The sequence below is a fragment of the Phodopus roborovskii genome, unplaced genomic scaffold (assembly GCF_943737965.1).
Source record: "Phodopus roborovskii unplaced genomic scaffold, PHOROB, whole genome shotgun sequence".
NCBI classification, from domain to species: Eukaryota; Metazoa; Chordata; class Mammalia; order Rodentia; family Cricetidae; genus Phodopus; species Phodopus roborovskii.
The window spans coordinates 345,473-361,883 of record NW_026125946.1 but is presented as its reverse complement, the minus strand read 5'-3'; the positions used below and the strand labels follow the sequence as shown (position 1 = coordinate 361,883).

At 36.6% G+C, this 16,411-nt stretch overlaps 1 protein-coding gene and 1 non-coding gene across 8 annotated transcripts in view; one reads left to right on the top strand and one right to left on the bottom strand.

The window, feature by feature from the left end:
- The window catches only part of Atp11c (ATPase phospholipid transporting 11C), a 166,449-nt gene that overhangs the window by 24,917 nt on the left and 125,121 nt on the right, over nucleotides 1-16,411 (bottom strand). For all 7 annotated transcript variants that reach the window (XM_051179127.1, XM_051179123.1, XM_051179122.1 and 4 more), the window contains exons 20-23: nucleotides 15,411-15,585; nucleotides 9,292-9,394; nucleotides 7,817-7,962; nucleotides 1,820-1,879 (exon numbers count right to left, since the gene is read on the bottom strand). In XM_051179127.1, the coding sequence (XP_051035084.1) occupies nucleotides 1,820-1,879; nucleotides 7,817-7,962; nucleotides 9,292-9,394; nucleotides 15,411-15,585 (484 nt within the window). The remainder of the gene's footprint in view (nucleotides 1-1,819; nucleotides 1,880-7,816; nucleotides 7,963-9,291; nucleotides 9,395-15,410; nucleotides 15,586-16,411) is intronic.
- LOC127218120 (U6 spliceosomal RNA) lies at nucleotides 7,018-7,121 on the top strand. The gene has a single exon (XR_007834150.1). It is a non-coding gene; the product is annotated as a U6 spliceosomal RNA (small nuclear RNA).

The window sequence follows — 16,411 nt, the reverse complement described above, 5'->3', positions numbered from 1 at the left end:
TGTATCTAGACACTGTTAGGTATCATCATATAACCATTTGGGTTGTCTGATTAAAGGCATCCTACACACACACACACACACACACACACACACACACACACACACACGTTAAATGTCCTCTGACTAGTAGAATTCATTTAAATGTGACAGTCTTCAATACAACTACGTATACATATTTTCAACCAGTGAAGTAAATACATAATTACAATGAAAAGTGATGTGAAAGGCTGGAAAAAAACTTGAACAATTTTTTTTTTACTTTATTCACTAGTGGGCTTCAAAGCATTAATAGAGAACACCAAGCACTGAGGGCAAACATGATTTATCCTCATATTCACCAAGAAGTTAAAATTCAAGACAGAGAGAAGAATTAGGGTATACAGGGAGCTGGTAGACACAGGAGGGGACCACATTCTTTGGTTTCAACAGAGAAAAAGCATGAGATATAGTACCTTAAACATTCCCAAAAAAGTTAAAAGGATGGTTCTGCATAAAATATGGAGACATTTTTCATATAGTTTCTACGAACAAAGATTTAAGAAAAGCCAAAATAATATTTCATTGAAATAAAAAGCACAAAATTGTGCTATACTTATTCTAATTTCCAAATGAAAGTTATTTGCTTTGGAAACTACATTTTCACTAATGAGTAAATTAAAAGAGCAACTCCAAGATTGACTGGTGTATAATTTAGTCTTGAATTTACTTCAAACAAAAGAAGCATCAATCTACCTTTGCTTCAGGATGGAACTTTAAGGTTATATGAGAGTTAATTGTAATTCTTGGATGCATAATTAGAGGTTGTGACAGAATGTCCTACAAACAAGGTTTAGTTGATAATAGTGTCATCTTGTTAAACCTGTAACAAATGTATCATTCTCAAGGAAAAACAGACAAGTAATATCCTAGTTTTACTAAGGAAAAGGAGGTTTTTGTTTAAGTAATGTGATTCCATTTCTACATTTTCATAGCTCACTCTCCGAATTCCAAAGAGTAGCTAATGAGTCTATGGATTGAAAAATACAGCCCATATGTATTTCTTTTTCTTTTTTTTTTTTGGTTTTTCCACACAGGGTTTCTCTGTGGTTTTAGAGGCTGTCTTGGAACTAGCTCTTGTGGACCAGGCTGGTCTCAAACTCACAGAGATCCGCCTGCTTCTGTCTCCAGAGTGCTGGGATTAAAGGCGTGCAACACCACTGCCCTGCAGCCCATTATGTATTTTAAAAACACAATATAAAGCATGCTGCCACCAGCACTAACACAAGTCCAAAGTAAAAAGTAAAGATTTGCCATGCTACCTCCTCAGAGACCATCTATTTACCTTTTACATTTTAAAGACGTCTGCTTAACTTTTTCCTAGGGTACTCAGGTCTTTGTTTTAGTGCTGACTTATTAGAGAGATTGTTCCTGATAGCCCTATTAAAATAGTATCCTCTCATCTTGTCACAGTATATCCTTTTGTTAATAATTTATATTTTTATTACACTTCATTGTTTTTCATCAGAGCACCAATAGAGTATCCTACATCACATATTTGTCTGCCTCCTTCCTATTACTATCTTTCAAGTTTTAAAATGACAAGACCTTTGATTGGATCAATGTAATTATCTTTAGAAAAACATTGCCTCCTAGCAATTACAATCAAGAGAAATAAAACTTTTTCAAAGCATTTTTAACATTTGGAAATTCAGTCACCTGTGACAATGTGGTTATCCAGCTTGTTAACATCATTAAATTGCTTCTAGATTAATCAAAGTTTTGACTCAGTCATCATTATAGTTCTTGTATCTGTTATACTTCTACTAAAAAAGACACATACCTGTTGTGAGAATCCACAGAAGAATTGGTACAAAAACTGTGGTAAAATGAAACAAAGGTTCTGGAAAATATTGAGACCAAGATTAGTAATTTCACTTAATCAACTTTAAAAACTAAAACAGGACACTGTAAAAAGTCATTCCTAATTCCTTCTAATGTTAGAATGCAACAACTCTCTGTTTTGAAGATGTAAAGAAGTTAGTTTCAAACAAGTAATTGAAATCAAATGATTAATTCATACTAAGAGTAACTTTTGCCCCTACATAAGCAAAAGAGACTCTTGCTATTTTCTAATTTCTTCTTTGTTTTCCTATTGAAGACAGGGTCTCACACTATAGTTCAAGATAACCTGGAACTCTCTATGTACTCCTATCTGGTCTCAAACTCATAGGTTTCCTCCTGCTTCAGTCTCCCATGTTCTGGGATTACAATGAGTTGCCATTCTATATTCTTGTTACAGGGAAAATTGTGTTCATCTGACATGAACACATAATGTATTGTCCCTTAAATTCCAACTGGATTTATAGAATCACCATAGACTTATAAAGACCCAATGTGTATATTTTATTTAATTTAACATGAGGGAACAGGTAGATTGAGTAAGGGGAAGAAAAGAAATACCATAATAGTGGGAGCCATTATAAATTTATTGAGAAATCTGGCACTAGGGAAATGCCCAGTGATCTACGCGGATGAACCCAACTAACAATCTAAGCAATCATAGAGAGGCTACCTTGAATGTCCTTCCCCTATGAGATTGATGACTATCTTATATGCCATCCTAGAGCCTTCATCCAGTAGCTGATGGAAGTAGAAGCAGAGATTCACAGATAAACACTTAACTGAACTCCTGGAATCCGGTTACATGGGTCTCTGTTAGAACACCTGGGCAGTCTGAGGGACCTCTGACAGTGGAACCAGGATGTATCTCTGGTGCACAAAAGGACTTTGGGAGCACATTTCCCATGGAGGGATACTCCCTTAACCTAGAGGCAGGAGGGAGGGCCTAGTCCCTATTCTAAATGATTTGACAGATTTAGATAACTCCTCCAGGAAGGCATCACCGTACATGTGGAGTGTAGGGGAGTTTTGGATTGGAGGGTGGTCAGGAGGCATGGGAGGGTGGAAGAGAGGGAGGGAGGGAGAGAAAGGGAACTGGGAGCGACATGTAAAATAAAATAAAAAAAAGATTAGAAATCTTTTTGGACAAAGGACAGCTGTATGTAGGAGAAGTGTTGAGTCAGTAATGTAGATGATAATGAACACAGAAGGCATCACATACATAAATAATCTCTGATATCCTTTGTTGTGAATGGGGTCGTAACAATTTTTGACTACTAGTCAACATTTGGTAAGTTAAGGCTTGTTTTGTTCTTTTAGCAAACAATTCATTCCATCTGCTGGCAGATGCTTGAATTGCAGGGCAAAATCCAACTGAGGCAAACCAAGCTTTTTTTTTTTTTTTTTTTGGGGGGGGGGGAATCAGATAGCCAGACAAATCTTCATGCGGACCTTCTATCAGGGGAAAGTCAAAAATAATAATAAGTGATGTCAAGCCTAACAGACCTTTATTCTGATGCAGTTTCCTATATTTAACTTACTGTGGGAATACAGCTCTCATTATTTCCTAGCTGTACAACTAAGAACCAAGATAAAATTTACCTGAGTTATCTTTTTTATATATTTAAAATTGAGATACTAAAACTTGCCTCATAGGAGGATTGTGAGAATTAATTAAGAAATGAAGTGTTTCTGTCAAACAACAAACTATTATACATACATTGAGTTCAATAAACATCATAATTATACTTTTCCTTCTTCAATGTTTGACCCAAATAATACAGGCTAGCAACCAGGGATTTTAGCAAATCAGGGAAACCTAGGATCAGTGATATTTTATTTATATATATATTCTATATCACTATATATATAGATGCATATTCTCTATATATTTATATACTTTGCCATATACATGCACACACACGTTTCCATAAACATTCCTTTCTTGTCTTTACTTTTATTTTTAATTTTTAAGGGCAAGGTCTTCTTATGTAACACTGGCTGTTCACAAACTCATATTAACCAGACTGATTTCAAACTCACAAATGATCTGTCTGTCTCTGCTTCCTAGGTACTGGGATTAAAGGCGTGCACCTGTGCTTGATTCATTTTTTAATTTTTTACTTAACAAGTGCATATATAGGAGCCTCAGCATCTGGTGCTATATATAGCAAGAGGGATCACTGATGATGACTCATTTGATAGGCCATAGATGACAAAATGAATGAAGAAGTGAAACAGGAGATGATAGACAAGATGGTGGTCATCATGTAGGCTTGGTCCATAGATTATCTAGAGAATAATCTGGGGGGGAATCTAGTTAACAGCTATCAGAAGAGATGGGTGATGGCCACAAAATATGTAGTCTAGTTCAAAGTAAAATAGAAAGCCTTGGAAATCAGAACAGAAAACTACAGTCTGACCTGAAGGAATAGCATAGTCCAGGGAACTCTCATCTATCTCTGTTATAGTATTCACTAAAACTTCAGACAGAGTGCCTTAAAAATTGGCAAAATACTCCTAATAAAAGACATTTATAATAGAAAAGATGGAAGAAAGGAGACAGAAGTTACGCATGGTGGCTGCAGAGAAAAACGTTTCCATGGTTGGGGGGTGCAAACCTTTTCCTTGGCAATGAACTGGAAAGTTGTAGCACATCAGTTTAAAAGACCCCTGCCGAGTAATTTGATGGCTTTGCAGGCTCCAAACAATACATGATCTGCACCCCCTAGAAACTGAGAGTAAGTATTACAGAACCATAAGGCAGCAGAGTATCTCTACACTATGGTGAGGAAACATTGCATCAAAACTTCTTAGTACCCAGCGAGGTAGAAACCTGGTCAGACTGTGAATACAGACAAAGGTTGCAATGCAGAATACTCAAGATACACAAACAACTAAACAAAATAAGTAAACAGTATACATGAAAACACAATCCAACAAGTTTGAAATGCTAAAGTAAAAGAACAAATTGAAAGACTGGAAACAAAACATTCAATAAGTCAAATGAAAAGCTACTTAAAAAGTCTTACCAATAGAGTAGATCAAAGGAAGGAAAGACTATCATTAGAAGGAACTGAAACACAGGACAATGACAAAGATAAATTAATATGAAGACAGAGAGATGGCTCAGTGAGTAAGGGCATCTACTGTCAAGTCTAGCAACCTGAGTTCGATACCCAGGACCTACATGGTAAAGGAAAAGAAGTAACTTTTTTAACACTTGTGTATGAGTGTATATATATATATATATATATATATATACACACAACTGCAAGAAGGAACACAAAATCACCTATAAAGGCAGGTTTATTTGAATAATATAAGGTTTCTAAACAAAAACTTTAAAGGTCAGGCAATCTTCTAAAATGATGCATTTCAAGCCCTGAAAGACAACAATCAACCAAGACTATTGCTGCCAACAAAACTGTCATAATTGAAGCAGAAAGAAAAGTCAATTGTGATAAAAACAGGATAAAAGAATTCATAACTACTTAACCATCTACACCAAAGACACATGAAGAAATCTTTTGGCCTGAAGAGAGAAAAAAACAGGCCACCCGGCTACAGAAAAGCAATAGTTAAGCAAACCAGAACTAGAAATAACAGGAATTAACATTTCAATAGTAACTACTAATGTCTCAATTCCCCAAACAACAGATAAGGAGATTGTTGCCTTGAAGGAATACATCTCAGCATCCAAGACAGATACAATCTTAGGGTGTAAGGATGGAAAAAGGTATTGCAAGCAAATGGAATTAGGGGGAAAAAAGCAACAATACCCAAACAACAATAACAGGTGCCTTTAATATTCTACTCACAAACAAATAATTATCCTTATTTAAAAAGGTGTGCGTTGGGTGGTGAGAAATGGCGGGTTAAATAACATCACAGATCAAATGAATTTAACAGTTTTCTATAGAAATTCTATCCAAACACAGCAGAACGTAGTCTTCTCAGCAGCCCAAGGACCTTTCTCTAAAACAGAATATTCAGTAACAATAGGACACAAAGTAGGTTCCCCTACCCGAGGCAGGGTTTCAGCCCTGGAACTCATTTTATAGGCCAGGATGGCACTGAATTCACAACGATCTGCCCGCCTCTGTCTCCCAAGTGCTGGGATTAAAGGAATGTACCACCACCTAGTTCAAAGTAAGACTTAATGCATGTAGTAAAATTAAAGAAATTTCTTGACAAAAATAGATTACTAGAAACCAATAGCAAGCGAAAACTATAGAACACATACAAAAATCACAGACATTAAAAAACATTCTCCAAGCCAGGTGTGGCAGCACACACCTTTAATACCAGCACTGGGGAGACAGAGAGGCAGAAGAAGGCCAATCTCTGAGTCTCAAGCCAGCCAGAGCTAGACAGTAAATTCCAGGCCAGCTAGAACCACATAGTGTGACCCTGTCTCCAGGCCAGCTAGAACCACATAGTGTGACCCTGTCTCAAAAATCAAAATGAAACAAAACAAAAATTAAAAAAAAAGAAAGGAAAATACTCTGTGGAATGATGAATGGATCACTGAAAATCAGTTAAGGAGGGAATAAAAAAATCAGAGAAGTGAATGAAAATGAAAATACAATATACCAAAACTTGGAGGCTAAGTAGTCCTGAGAGTGAAATGTATACCGTTAAGTATCTGCATTGTAAACATCAGATGGGGCTGGGTATTTAGCTCATTTGGTAGGGTGCATGCTCAGCATGTGTAAAGCCCTATGTTTAATCACCAATAGCACATAAACTCAGCATGAAGGCATATACCTGTAATCATAGTACCTAGGAATTAGAGAGCAAAGGATCACAAGTTCAAGGTCATCCTCAGCTATTCAGTTAGTTCAAGCCCAGACTGAGATACATGAGACCTTTCCAAAGAAGGGAAAATCAGAGCTTTCAAATAACTCAGAATATACCTTAGGGCTTTGGAAAACTAAGTATAATCTGAATTCCAAAGACATACTAAAAAATAATGTAAAGTTAGAAATTATTGAAATGATCAGGTGCAGTAACATACACATTTACACTTTTTTAATCCCAGTACTTGGGAGGCAGAGGAAGGTGGATCTCTGTGAGTCTGAGGCCAGTCTGGTCTGCAAAGGGAGTTTCAGGCTAGCTAGGGCTATGAACTGAGAAGTGCTCACTTCAGCAGCAAATACACTAAAATTGGAAGGAAAAAGAAAAATTAGGATGGCCCCTGTACAAGGATGATATGCAAATTTATAGCATTCCATATTTTTAATAACACTTATTTAATGTTCGTGGCATTGTAAACAGGTGAAGCCAATATGAAGTCAGTGTGGAGAAATCACAAAGAGCTAAAAATAAAATTACCATATGAGCTGCTATACCATTCCTTGGCATATATAGCTAAAGGATGTGAAAACCTATTCTACAGGTACTTAGCCATGTTTATTGCTGCTCTATTCACAATAGCTAAGAAACAGAACAACCTAACCTAAATGTCCTTCAACTGATGAATGGATAATGAAAATGTGAGCACTTGATTCTTTGAAAGGATAAGAAACACCCATAAACCGTTAGCTAAATAAAACATCTCTTTGGCTGGATCTATACACTCTTAATGGATAAAACAATATTATGATTAATCAATTTGACTTCAAAATTAATTTCAAAATTTAATATCCCCAGTAAGTGCCTTGGTTTTGATTCACAGAAATTAAACTGCAGAGCTCAGCACTGTGTTAGCATCAGTTACATAACAAATTTAATTCTGTTACTCCCAACACTTGCGAGGCTAGAGGTAGGCAGATCTCTGTGAGTTTGAGGCCAGCCTGGTCTACATAGTGAGTTCAATGACAGCCAGACTGTTACACATAGAAACCCTGTTTTGAAAAGCAAAAACAAACAACACCAAATTGATTCAAATCTAGGCACTGCAAAACAGCTAAATTATAAACATTTGATCACATACCTTATAGAAGAAATATTGTACAAGATGTGCTATTCTCACATAATATAGATGTCCATGAGCCAATAGCAATTTCTTTAAATGTTTAAATTTTGGAACAGAATAATCACTATTCCTAGCTGCTTGGCGACCTTCTTTTCCTTTAATACCTAAAAAGAGAATATCTCTGTATGGTGATAACTTTATAGTATGTGAAAACACCTCATCTATTTTTATATTTTAAGCTGTTTAAATGTTACAAATTGAGTGCATAGCTTAGATTTACTTCTTTTAAAATAAAAAGTGGCATTAGCAGTGATATTTAAACTTACCAAATAAGATATGTTAAATTGATGATTAGCTGTTTGTTAGTACAATATAAAACAATGATGTACAACCAGTATTTCAACCATTACAAAGCAAAAATTATTCGAAGGGGGAAAATACACTTGAAAATTATTCAGGGCAGTTAGTATATGCTTAATTGTGCACAACACTAAACTAAATGTTATATTACGGCAACAGAGGTCTGGCTTTGTGATAAAGGAAATCAATGAGAAGACAGTGAAATCCTTTCACTGTATGAAACTAAATAGCTTTCATGAATTTCATGAGCCATAGGCCATTTCCACATTAGGTAATCAATGAGCAAAACTTAGAATTCCAAGGTAAATCATTCTACTTTGGAATGGGGGAAGGAATTTGGGAATCTAAACTTCCCTTTAATAATTTGCAAGATATTCATTCTGTATGTGTTCCCAATGCATTGCCCAATGTTGCTGCAGTGTTAAGCTGGGTGCTTAATAGCAATCAGATGTGTGAAAAACTTTGTGTAGGTGCTAGAAAAACTGTTGTTGTATGTCAACATAAGGCTTCAACACCATAGCCCATTGAACAAATAAATAACACTGTGTGGAAAATGAACCAGCCAGTGATAATTTATTAACCTCTAACAGTTAACAATCTCAAAAGACAGAATAGTAATAGAACAGACAACATGGCCAGATGTGTAAAAATTTAATAAAATATCATGCATGATGTCAAAATAAGAGCTACTCAATTAATTGTGACACAAGAAGGTTTGAAAAATCCATTTTGTAGTCAGGCAGTGGTGGTGCATGCCTTTAATAACAGCATTCTGGAGGTAGAGGCAGGTGGATCTCTATGTGTTTGAGGCCATCCTGGTCTACAGAGTGAATTCCAGGATAGCCAGGGATACACAGAGAAACCCTGTCTCAAAAACAAAATAAAAAATTAAAAGAAAAACAAACAAAAGAAAAAAATCTATTTTGTTTGGCAAATATAAATACCCTCCAACTACTATGGGTAAGACCTTGGAATGGTAAATATTAGAAGAAATTATTTGTTAAATTAACAATTATTTTCAAGTTCCAATCCCAGATGAGTAACCCAAGCAATCTAGATTAAGACTGATTCAACCTAGAAAGTAATACTGATGATGATACCTTATAGAGGCCATCATATTAAATGTTTCTTACCTATCCCCACATGGGATTCCAAAATCATACTGACATCATTGGCACCATCACCTATTGACAGTGTTATGGGGGTGCCTTTCAAATTCTTCACCATTCTGACAATCTAAACATAAAATACAAAAGAGACAGAAAAGTCAAAAACAGAACATGTAAACTCACTGGGGTTTATTGTCATTTACAAGTGTAACTGGAGGATTTACAGACAGAAAGGTAGTTTGCATATATTTGTGTGTTAGTCTTAAGTAGTCAGGTGCAAAGTAACATTTAAAATGCAATTCTAGCATCCTGTTTCTAGGTTTGTACCTGCATAAATACTCAAAACCTTTCCTGCCATGCTTACTAAATGTTGGCATGTTTCCTTCTTTTGCTATCTTTTCACATGCTCTCTTTATATTATGTTGTGTGAGAGTGAAGGCTATAAATTGGATTTCAGGTAAAATGTACAAAGCCACCAGAATAAGAATGGAAAAATTAGAACAATATTTTGGTTACCTCTTAACCCCTCCTTTCTAAAGACATTTTATCTCCCTTAAGAATACCCCAATGGGGGGCTGAAGAGGTTCAGAGGTTAAGAGCACTGGCTGAATTCAATTCCTAGCACCCACATGGTGGCTCACAACCACCTGTAATGAGATCTGGTGCCCTATTCTGGCCTGCAGGGATACATGCAGGAAGAACACTGTAATACCCCAATGGTAATTATGGAACGTATGTTAATCTTATACAGGGAAAAAAAAAGCTACTAATTTCATCACTTTCCAAATAGTATCTCATCCAAATGTAAAAACAATGCAGTGTGGTTCAATGCAGCGTTCAGGGTAGGGCGAATACTAAATAAAAAAAAATGTTCACTTATGGTGTTGTTAATGACTTCTGCTTTAGGGGTCTCCAAAACCTCCTAGGAAAGTCACTTGGGGAAAATACTTGGGTCAAATCCGTCTTTCCACTCTGTTTGAGAAAGTTATTGTTTGCCATCTACTATCAAGACTTCTTGGGATTGAGAAGCCTTAACATGACATATACGTTTCAGCTGCTAAATAATGATTTTCAAAAGTTTTTCCCCCTGGTTTCTCTAGCTGGTTAGCATGAATAAAATTCATTTTCAACAGAAATAAAGTGATTACAAATAATTTATGCAAGTAAGGCACAACATGGTGTTTCTTTAAATAAGACTCATTAAGGTTTTAGTTGTCTTAAAATTACTTTAAAAAAAAAAACCTACATGTCCAATTTCATTCAACACAAAAAATGAAGTAAAATGTTAGCTTTTGAAGGATTGTTCCTCTTAATTTGGCTCCTATTAAGAAGTATACAAAAGATTATCAGAAATAATCTCTTATTTATGTAAGTGAAAGAACTAAGTCCAAAGCTAAAGAATCTAAACTCAATTCAGTTTTGATGGGCTATATTAACTGTTAACTAATTTGTACTTAGTATACTATGTGCAGGAATAATTTGTACCTCAAGGCTTAAAAATTGCAGCCTGGAAGGCAACATAATTACTAAGGTGACAACCTTTGCAAGAAAAATACAGGTTAGGTTGAAAGATTATAATTTGTCATTATAGAAAAAAACAATTATGGTTACTGATAATAAAGTCATGAAGATTTGGTAAGGTAAACATGTAGATTCCCCCAGCCAATCTCTTCAAGTTACCCATATTAAGAGTTTTTCTCCAAACTGTAGGTAACTTTCAAGAAAAAGGAGGTAATTTAGCTAAAAACAGCTTTTTCCTTTTTTAAAATATTTATTTTTCTTATTTTACATATCGATCCCAGTTCCCTCTCCCTCCTTCCCATACCCCATGGCCACCCTCCCATCCCATTCCCCCCAACTCCACAGGGAGCTTGGTGCCTTCCTGGAGGCTAAGGGAGTATCACTCCAAGGCGAATGTGCTCCCAAAGTCCTTCCGCGCTCCAGGGATACATCCTGGTTCCACTGTCCGAGGTGCCATAGTGTGCCTGGGCCTTCTAACTGAGACCCATGTTCAGGGAGTATGAGTTGGTCCAATGCTGGTTTCCCAGCTATCAGTGTGGGGGCCCAGTAGTTCCTCCTTGTTCAGGTCAGCTGTCTCTGTGGGATCTGTAGCCTGGTCTTGTCTTCCCTCTCTGCATCTGGATTCCAGTTCAGCTCAATGTTCAGCTACGGGTGTCTGCTTCTGTTTCCATCAGCTACTAGATGAGGTCTGCATGATGGTGGATAAGTTAGTTATCAATCTCATTAACAGGGAAAGGCATTTAAGGTAGCCTTTCCACTGTTGCTCAGATTGTTAGTTGGGGTCATCCTTGTAGGTCTCTGGACATTTCTCTATAGTCAGTTTTCTCTTCAAACCTATAATGGCTCCCTCTTGTATGGTCTCTCTTTCTCTTTTATTCTCTCATCTATTCCTCCCAACTCCCACTCCACTCACTGCACCCCCACTCCCAATATGCTCAGGAAACCTTGTCCTTTCCCCTTTTGTGAGGGACCTTGTATGAATCTCTTAGACTCCTCCCTGTATCTGAGTTTCTCTGGCCCTGTGAATTATAGGCTGGTGATCCTTTGCTCTATGTCTAAAATCCATATATGAGTATATACCATGTTCCTCTTTTTGTGACTGGGTTACCTCATTCAGGATGGTTTCTTCAAGTTTCATCCATTTCCCTGTGAATTTCAAGAATCCATTGTTTTCTTTTTTCGCCTGCAGAGTAGTATTTCATTGGTAAATGTGCCAAATTTTCTTTATCAATTCTTCAGTTGAAGGGCATCTAGGTTGCTTTCAAGTTCTTGCTATTACAAATAATGCTGCTACAAACATAGTTGAACAGATGTCATTATTGTATGGATGTGGATCATTTGGGTATATGCCTAACAGGCAGGTTGCTGGGTCCTGTGGTAAACTGATTCCCATTTTCCTGAGGAACCGCCACATTGATCTCCTAAATGGCTGTATGAGTTTGCACTACCACCAGCAGTGGAGGAGTGTTCCCCTTTCTCCACATCCTCTCCAGCATGAGTTGTCATTGGTGCTTATAATTTTAGCCATTCTGGCAGGAGTAAGATGGTATCTCAAAGTTGTTTTGATTTGCATTTCCCTGATAGCTAAGGATGTTGAGCACTTTCTTAAGTGTTTTCAGCCTTTTTGATTTCCTCTATTGAGAATTCTTTATTCAGTTTTGTTCCCCATATTTTATCTGGTGTTTCGGTGACCACTTTCTTGAGTTCTTTGTTTATTTTGGAGATCAGCCCTCTGTCAGATGTAGGGCTGGTGAAGATATTTTCCCAGTCTGTGGGCTGCTGTTTGGTCTTGTCCACTCTGTCCTTTGCCTTAAAGAAACTTCTAAGTTTGAGGAGGTCCCATTTATTAGTTGTCCATCTCAGTGTCTGTGCTACAGGAGTTATGTTCAGGAAGCGGTCTCCTGTACCGATTTGTTCAAGGGTACCTCCTACTTTCTCTTCTAAGAGGTTCAGTATGGCTGGATTTATGTTGAGGTCCTTTATCCATTTGGACTTGAGTTTTGTGTATGGCGACAGACAAGGGTCTTTCTGCAGTCTTCTACACACCATCATCCAGTTGTGCCAACACCATTTGTTAAAGATGCTTTCCTCCTTCTAGTATATACTTTTAGCTGTTCGTAGGTGTGTGGCTTAATATCAGGATTTTAAATTCAATTCCACTGGTCTACCTGTCTATTTTTGTGCCAATACCAAGGTGTTTCAAAAAGCTTTTTCAACAAGTTTAAATTTATGCAATATACCATTCAAAACAATATACTAGTATCAAAAAAGAAGAGGTATGGTTATTGAAAAGCATGCAAATGAACCAGAGATTAGTTTTAAATAAAATATATTAGATCAGAATGTAAATAATAAAGATAAATAATAAAAATATGGTATCTGTACAAGAGTACTTTAAATTATCCAATTATCCATAGAAAAGCTGGTTGTGATGTCTCAGTAGGTAAAGACATCTACTACCAAGTCTGACGACTCAAGTTTGGTCACTGATAGCCACATGGAGGAGGGTAAGAACAGACTTCTTCAAGTTGTTTTCTTATATTCATGTGTGTACCAAGGTACATGTACTTCACAATAAACAAACAAAGAAATAAATGCAACAAGAAATTCCAAGCAAGAAAGCTGATGATATCAAAGATGTGGAAAGTATTTGCCAATTAGGCATTATTTTACAGAGGAAATCATTAAATAATGAAATATTAATAAAATTTCTGTGTTTATGGAAAGGAGAGGATATTCCCAGAGAAAAGAAATGATATTCAAAAGATACACAAGGGAATTAAGAATAGTAATCACAGAAAAACAGAAAATAAGTCTGGTGTTACTAGATCAATGAATTTTCACATATGGATCATGGATTCAGATCAACATGGAAGGAGATTTAGTAGAAGTAGCAGAGTACAGAAGGCTCTGGTAGAAAACAAAATGAAGAGAAAAAAAGGGAAGCTAGCAGGTTACAAATAAAGTTTAATAGCTACCCAATGTCTGGCTTTGGAAAGAAGAAACAATCAGCTAAAAAAAAAAAAAAAAAACAAGTAGCAAAACATACTTTGATAGCTAAAGCCACGTAAAAGAATAATAAATGACGAGGAAAATCAATAATGTTTTGGGTTTAGAAAGTTGAAACTATACTATGCTTGGTTATAGAAATAATAGATGCCAAGGAAAATGAATGTTAAGCTGCAGAGAAGGCAGATTGGGCAATAAGGACAATCAAGAACATGGGTTTACAATAGAATACCAAAGATTTGGACAGAAGGTAATGAGTTAAACATCACCTATATAGACACAAGTGATGTATTTGTCTAGAAAAAGCAACTATAGTGACAAAGGTAAAATACACTGAGGCCTGAACCACAAGAAACCCTTGTTCTGGGTAGGAGAAAAAAAATATGAGCAACATCAAAAGGTTTCATGAAAATGACAGCAATGACAAAAATATGTAGAATAAACAGACTATAATGTGAGACTTAGGGAACAAAGAAAAATGGCCATAGTAACCGAAATAAAGTAAGACAAGAAACAAACTGTTCAAGAAAACTGTAAGATCTCTCTTAAGATACTAGAATTTAATGTGATAGGTAGGGAATCTAAATGGAGATGTCTAGCACACAGCTAGAAACAGGATACATAATCTTAAGGAAAAGTTAGGACTTAGAGCTACATCAATGAAAGGCAGAGAAACGGAAGAGTTAATCCAGAGAGAAATAACCCATAAAGTGGAAATCAAAGCAAAACTTTATCATAGGAAAGAAAAACTATTACGAAAATACAGGATAATGGGCCAGAGAGATGACTCAGTAGTAAAGAGAACTGGCAGTTATTTCAGAAGACTCAGGTTCATTTGTCAGTAGCAACATAGCAGCTCACAGATGTTTGTAATTCCAGTTCCAGGGGTTCTGATGCTCTTGTCTGACCTCTGCAGACACCAGGAATGCAAGTGGTGCAGAGATATACACGTAGGCAAAAGATTCCCACACATAAAAATAAGGTACAAATGTAAAAATACAGGATAAAAGCATGAAAAGATAATCCAAAGAGGGGGGAACACGTCAGCATTCTGAGCCGGCACAGCAATAAAAGAAGATTTTGAAGAAAATATAAATGCCAACTGTAGTAAAGAAGCAAGGGAAAGAATATTGCTTAAGGAATTGGGCCAGGTTCATTTGTTTCTTTGTTTTGATTTTTCGAGACAGGGTTTCTCTGTGGCTTTAGAGCCTGTCCTCGAACTAGCTCTTGTAGACCAGGCTGGTCTGGAACTCACAGAGATCCACCTGCCTCTGCCTCCCGAGTGCTGGAACTAAAGGAGTGCACCACCACATTCTGACAAGGGCCAGGCTCATTTGTAACCAAATCAGCAGAGTAGTAAGAGAAGAAAGAACAGGATACATACGGCTAATATAGCCACGAGGAGGAATCAACCACAGGCAGGGGTAGTAGGAACTAAGTACTAGAAGGTAAAGAACTGGTCAGCAAGTTTGAGGGTACATGGTACAGTAGAGGTTTAAAATAATTTGGAAGAGACTGCAGAGTTTGTTCACAAAGAAGGAAAAGCCAGGGAGAGAAATGAGCTGTGTAAAGAAGATCCATCACGGAAAGAAAATTCACTAATATCCAGTTACCTGGGCTTTTTGTAATGGTGCCATCCGGCAGCAGAGCACTGCAGTACATTTCATACAGATCTGTAGGAAAATGCTTTTATAGTTGTTTGCACTAGAGTCTTGACTAGAATTTAGTATGAGTGACAATGTGGAGCCGTCAATGATTAATCCATATTCCTGATGTTCTGTCCATGCTCTGCAAAAGATTTAAAAATGTGTTTGAATCCACACATACTTAGAATTAACATACTGAAGACAGCTTTTAACCCCCTGATCCTCCTATCTCCCCTTCTTAAGTCCTGTGCACCACCACACCTGCTTGATCTTTGAGTTTCTTAATCACTTGATGGTCCTTTAAGTAATAAGTGTGCTTACAAAATTATAAAATAAAATATTGTATAAATACAAAGAAATACAGGAAAAATGAGTGTATTAAAGTTTTTGCTATTCAAAGTTTGGTTTTATACAAGCATGTGGGGAGATGATTAAAATGCAGAATTTAAGATCTCTCCAAGACTTATGGAGTCAGAATGTACACTTTAATAACATACCCAAGTAACACTTCTGCACAGTAAACATTGAGTAGCATTAAAGTAGACAACTCAATCTATAACTATGAAATTTTCCTGTACTTACTGCTTCTATAGGAGTGATTCTCAAAGGGCACCCAAAATTGTTTGAGCAGAAATTAAATGGATGCTGTTTTACCCCCCTCGTTGCAATAGAAAATTGATTGAATTTGGTCTTTCTCTCTCTCTCATGTGTGTGTGTGTGTGTGTTGTGTGTGTGTGTGAGAGAGAGAGAGAGAGAGAGAGAGGGAGGGAGGGAGGGTTGGCACTATAGTTCAGAAGAGTATTTGCATAGTAGGTAAGTGGCTCTAGGTTCAATATCCACAGTAAAATTAAAAAGAATTATTGTCTAATTTTTCCTTGGGATACAGAAATCTCCACAGAATGACAGAAGTACATATAAGGGAACATATACAACCAACCAAGGTAATAAATGGTACACACTAAGTTACT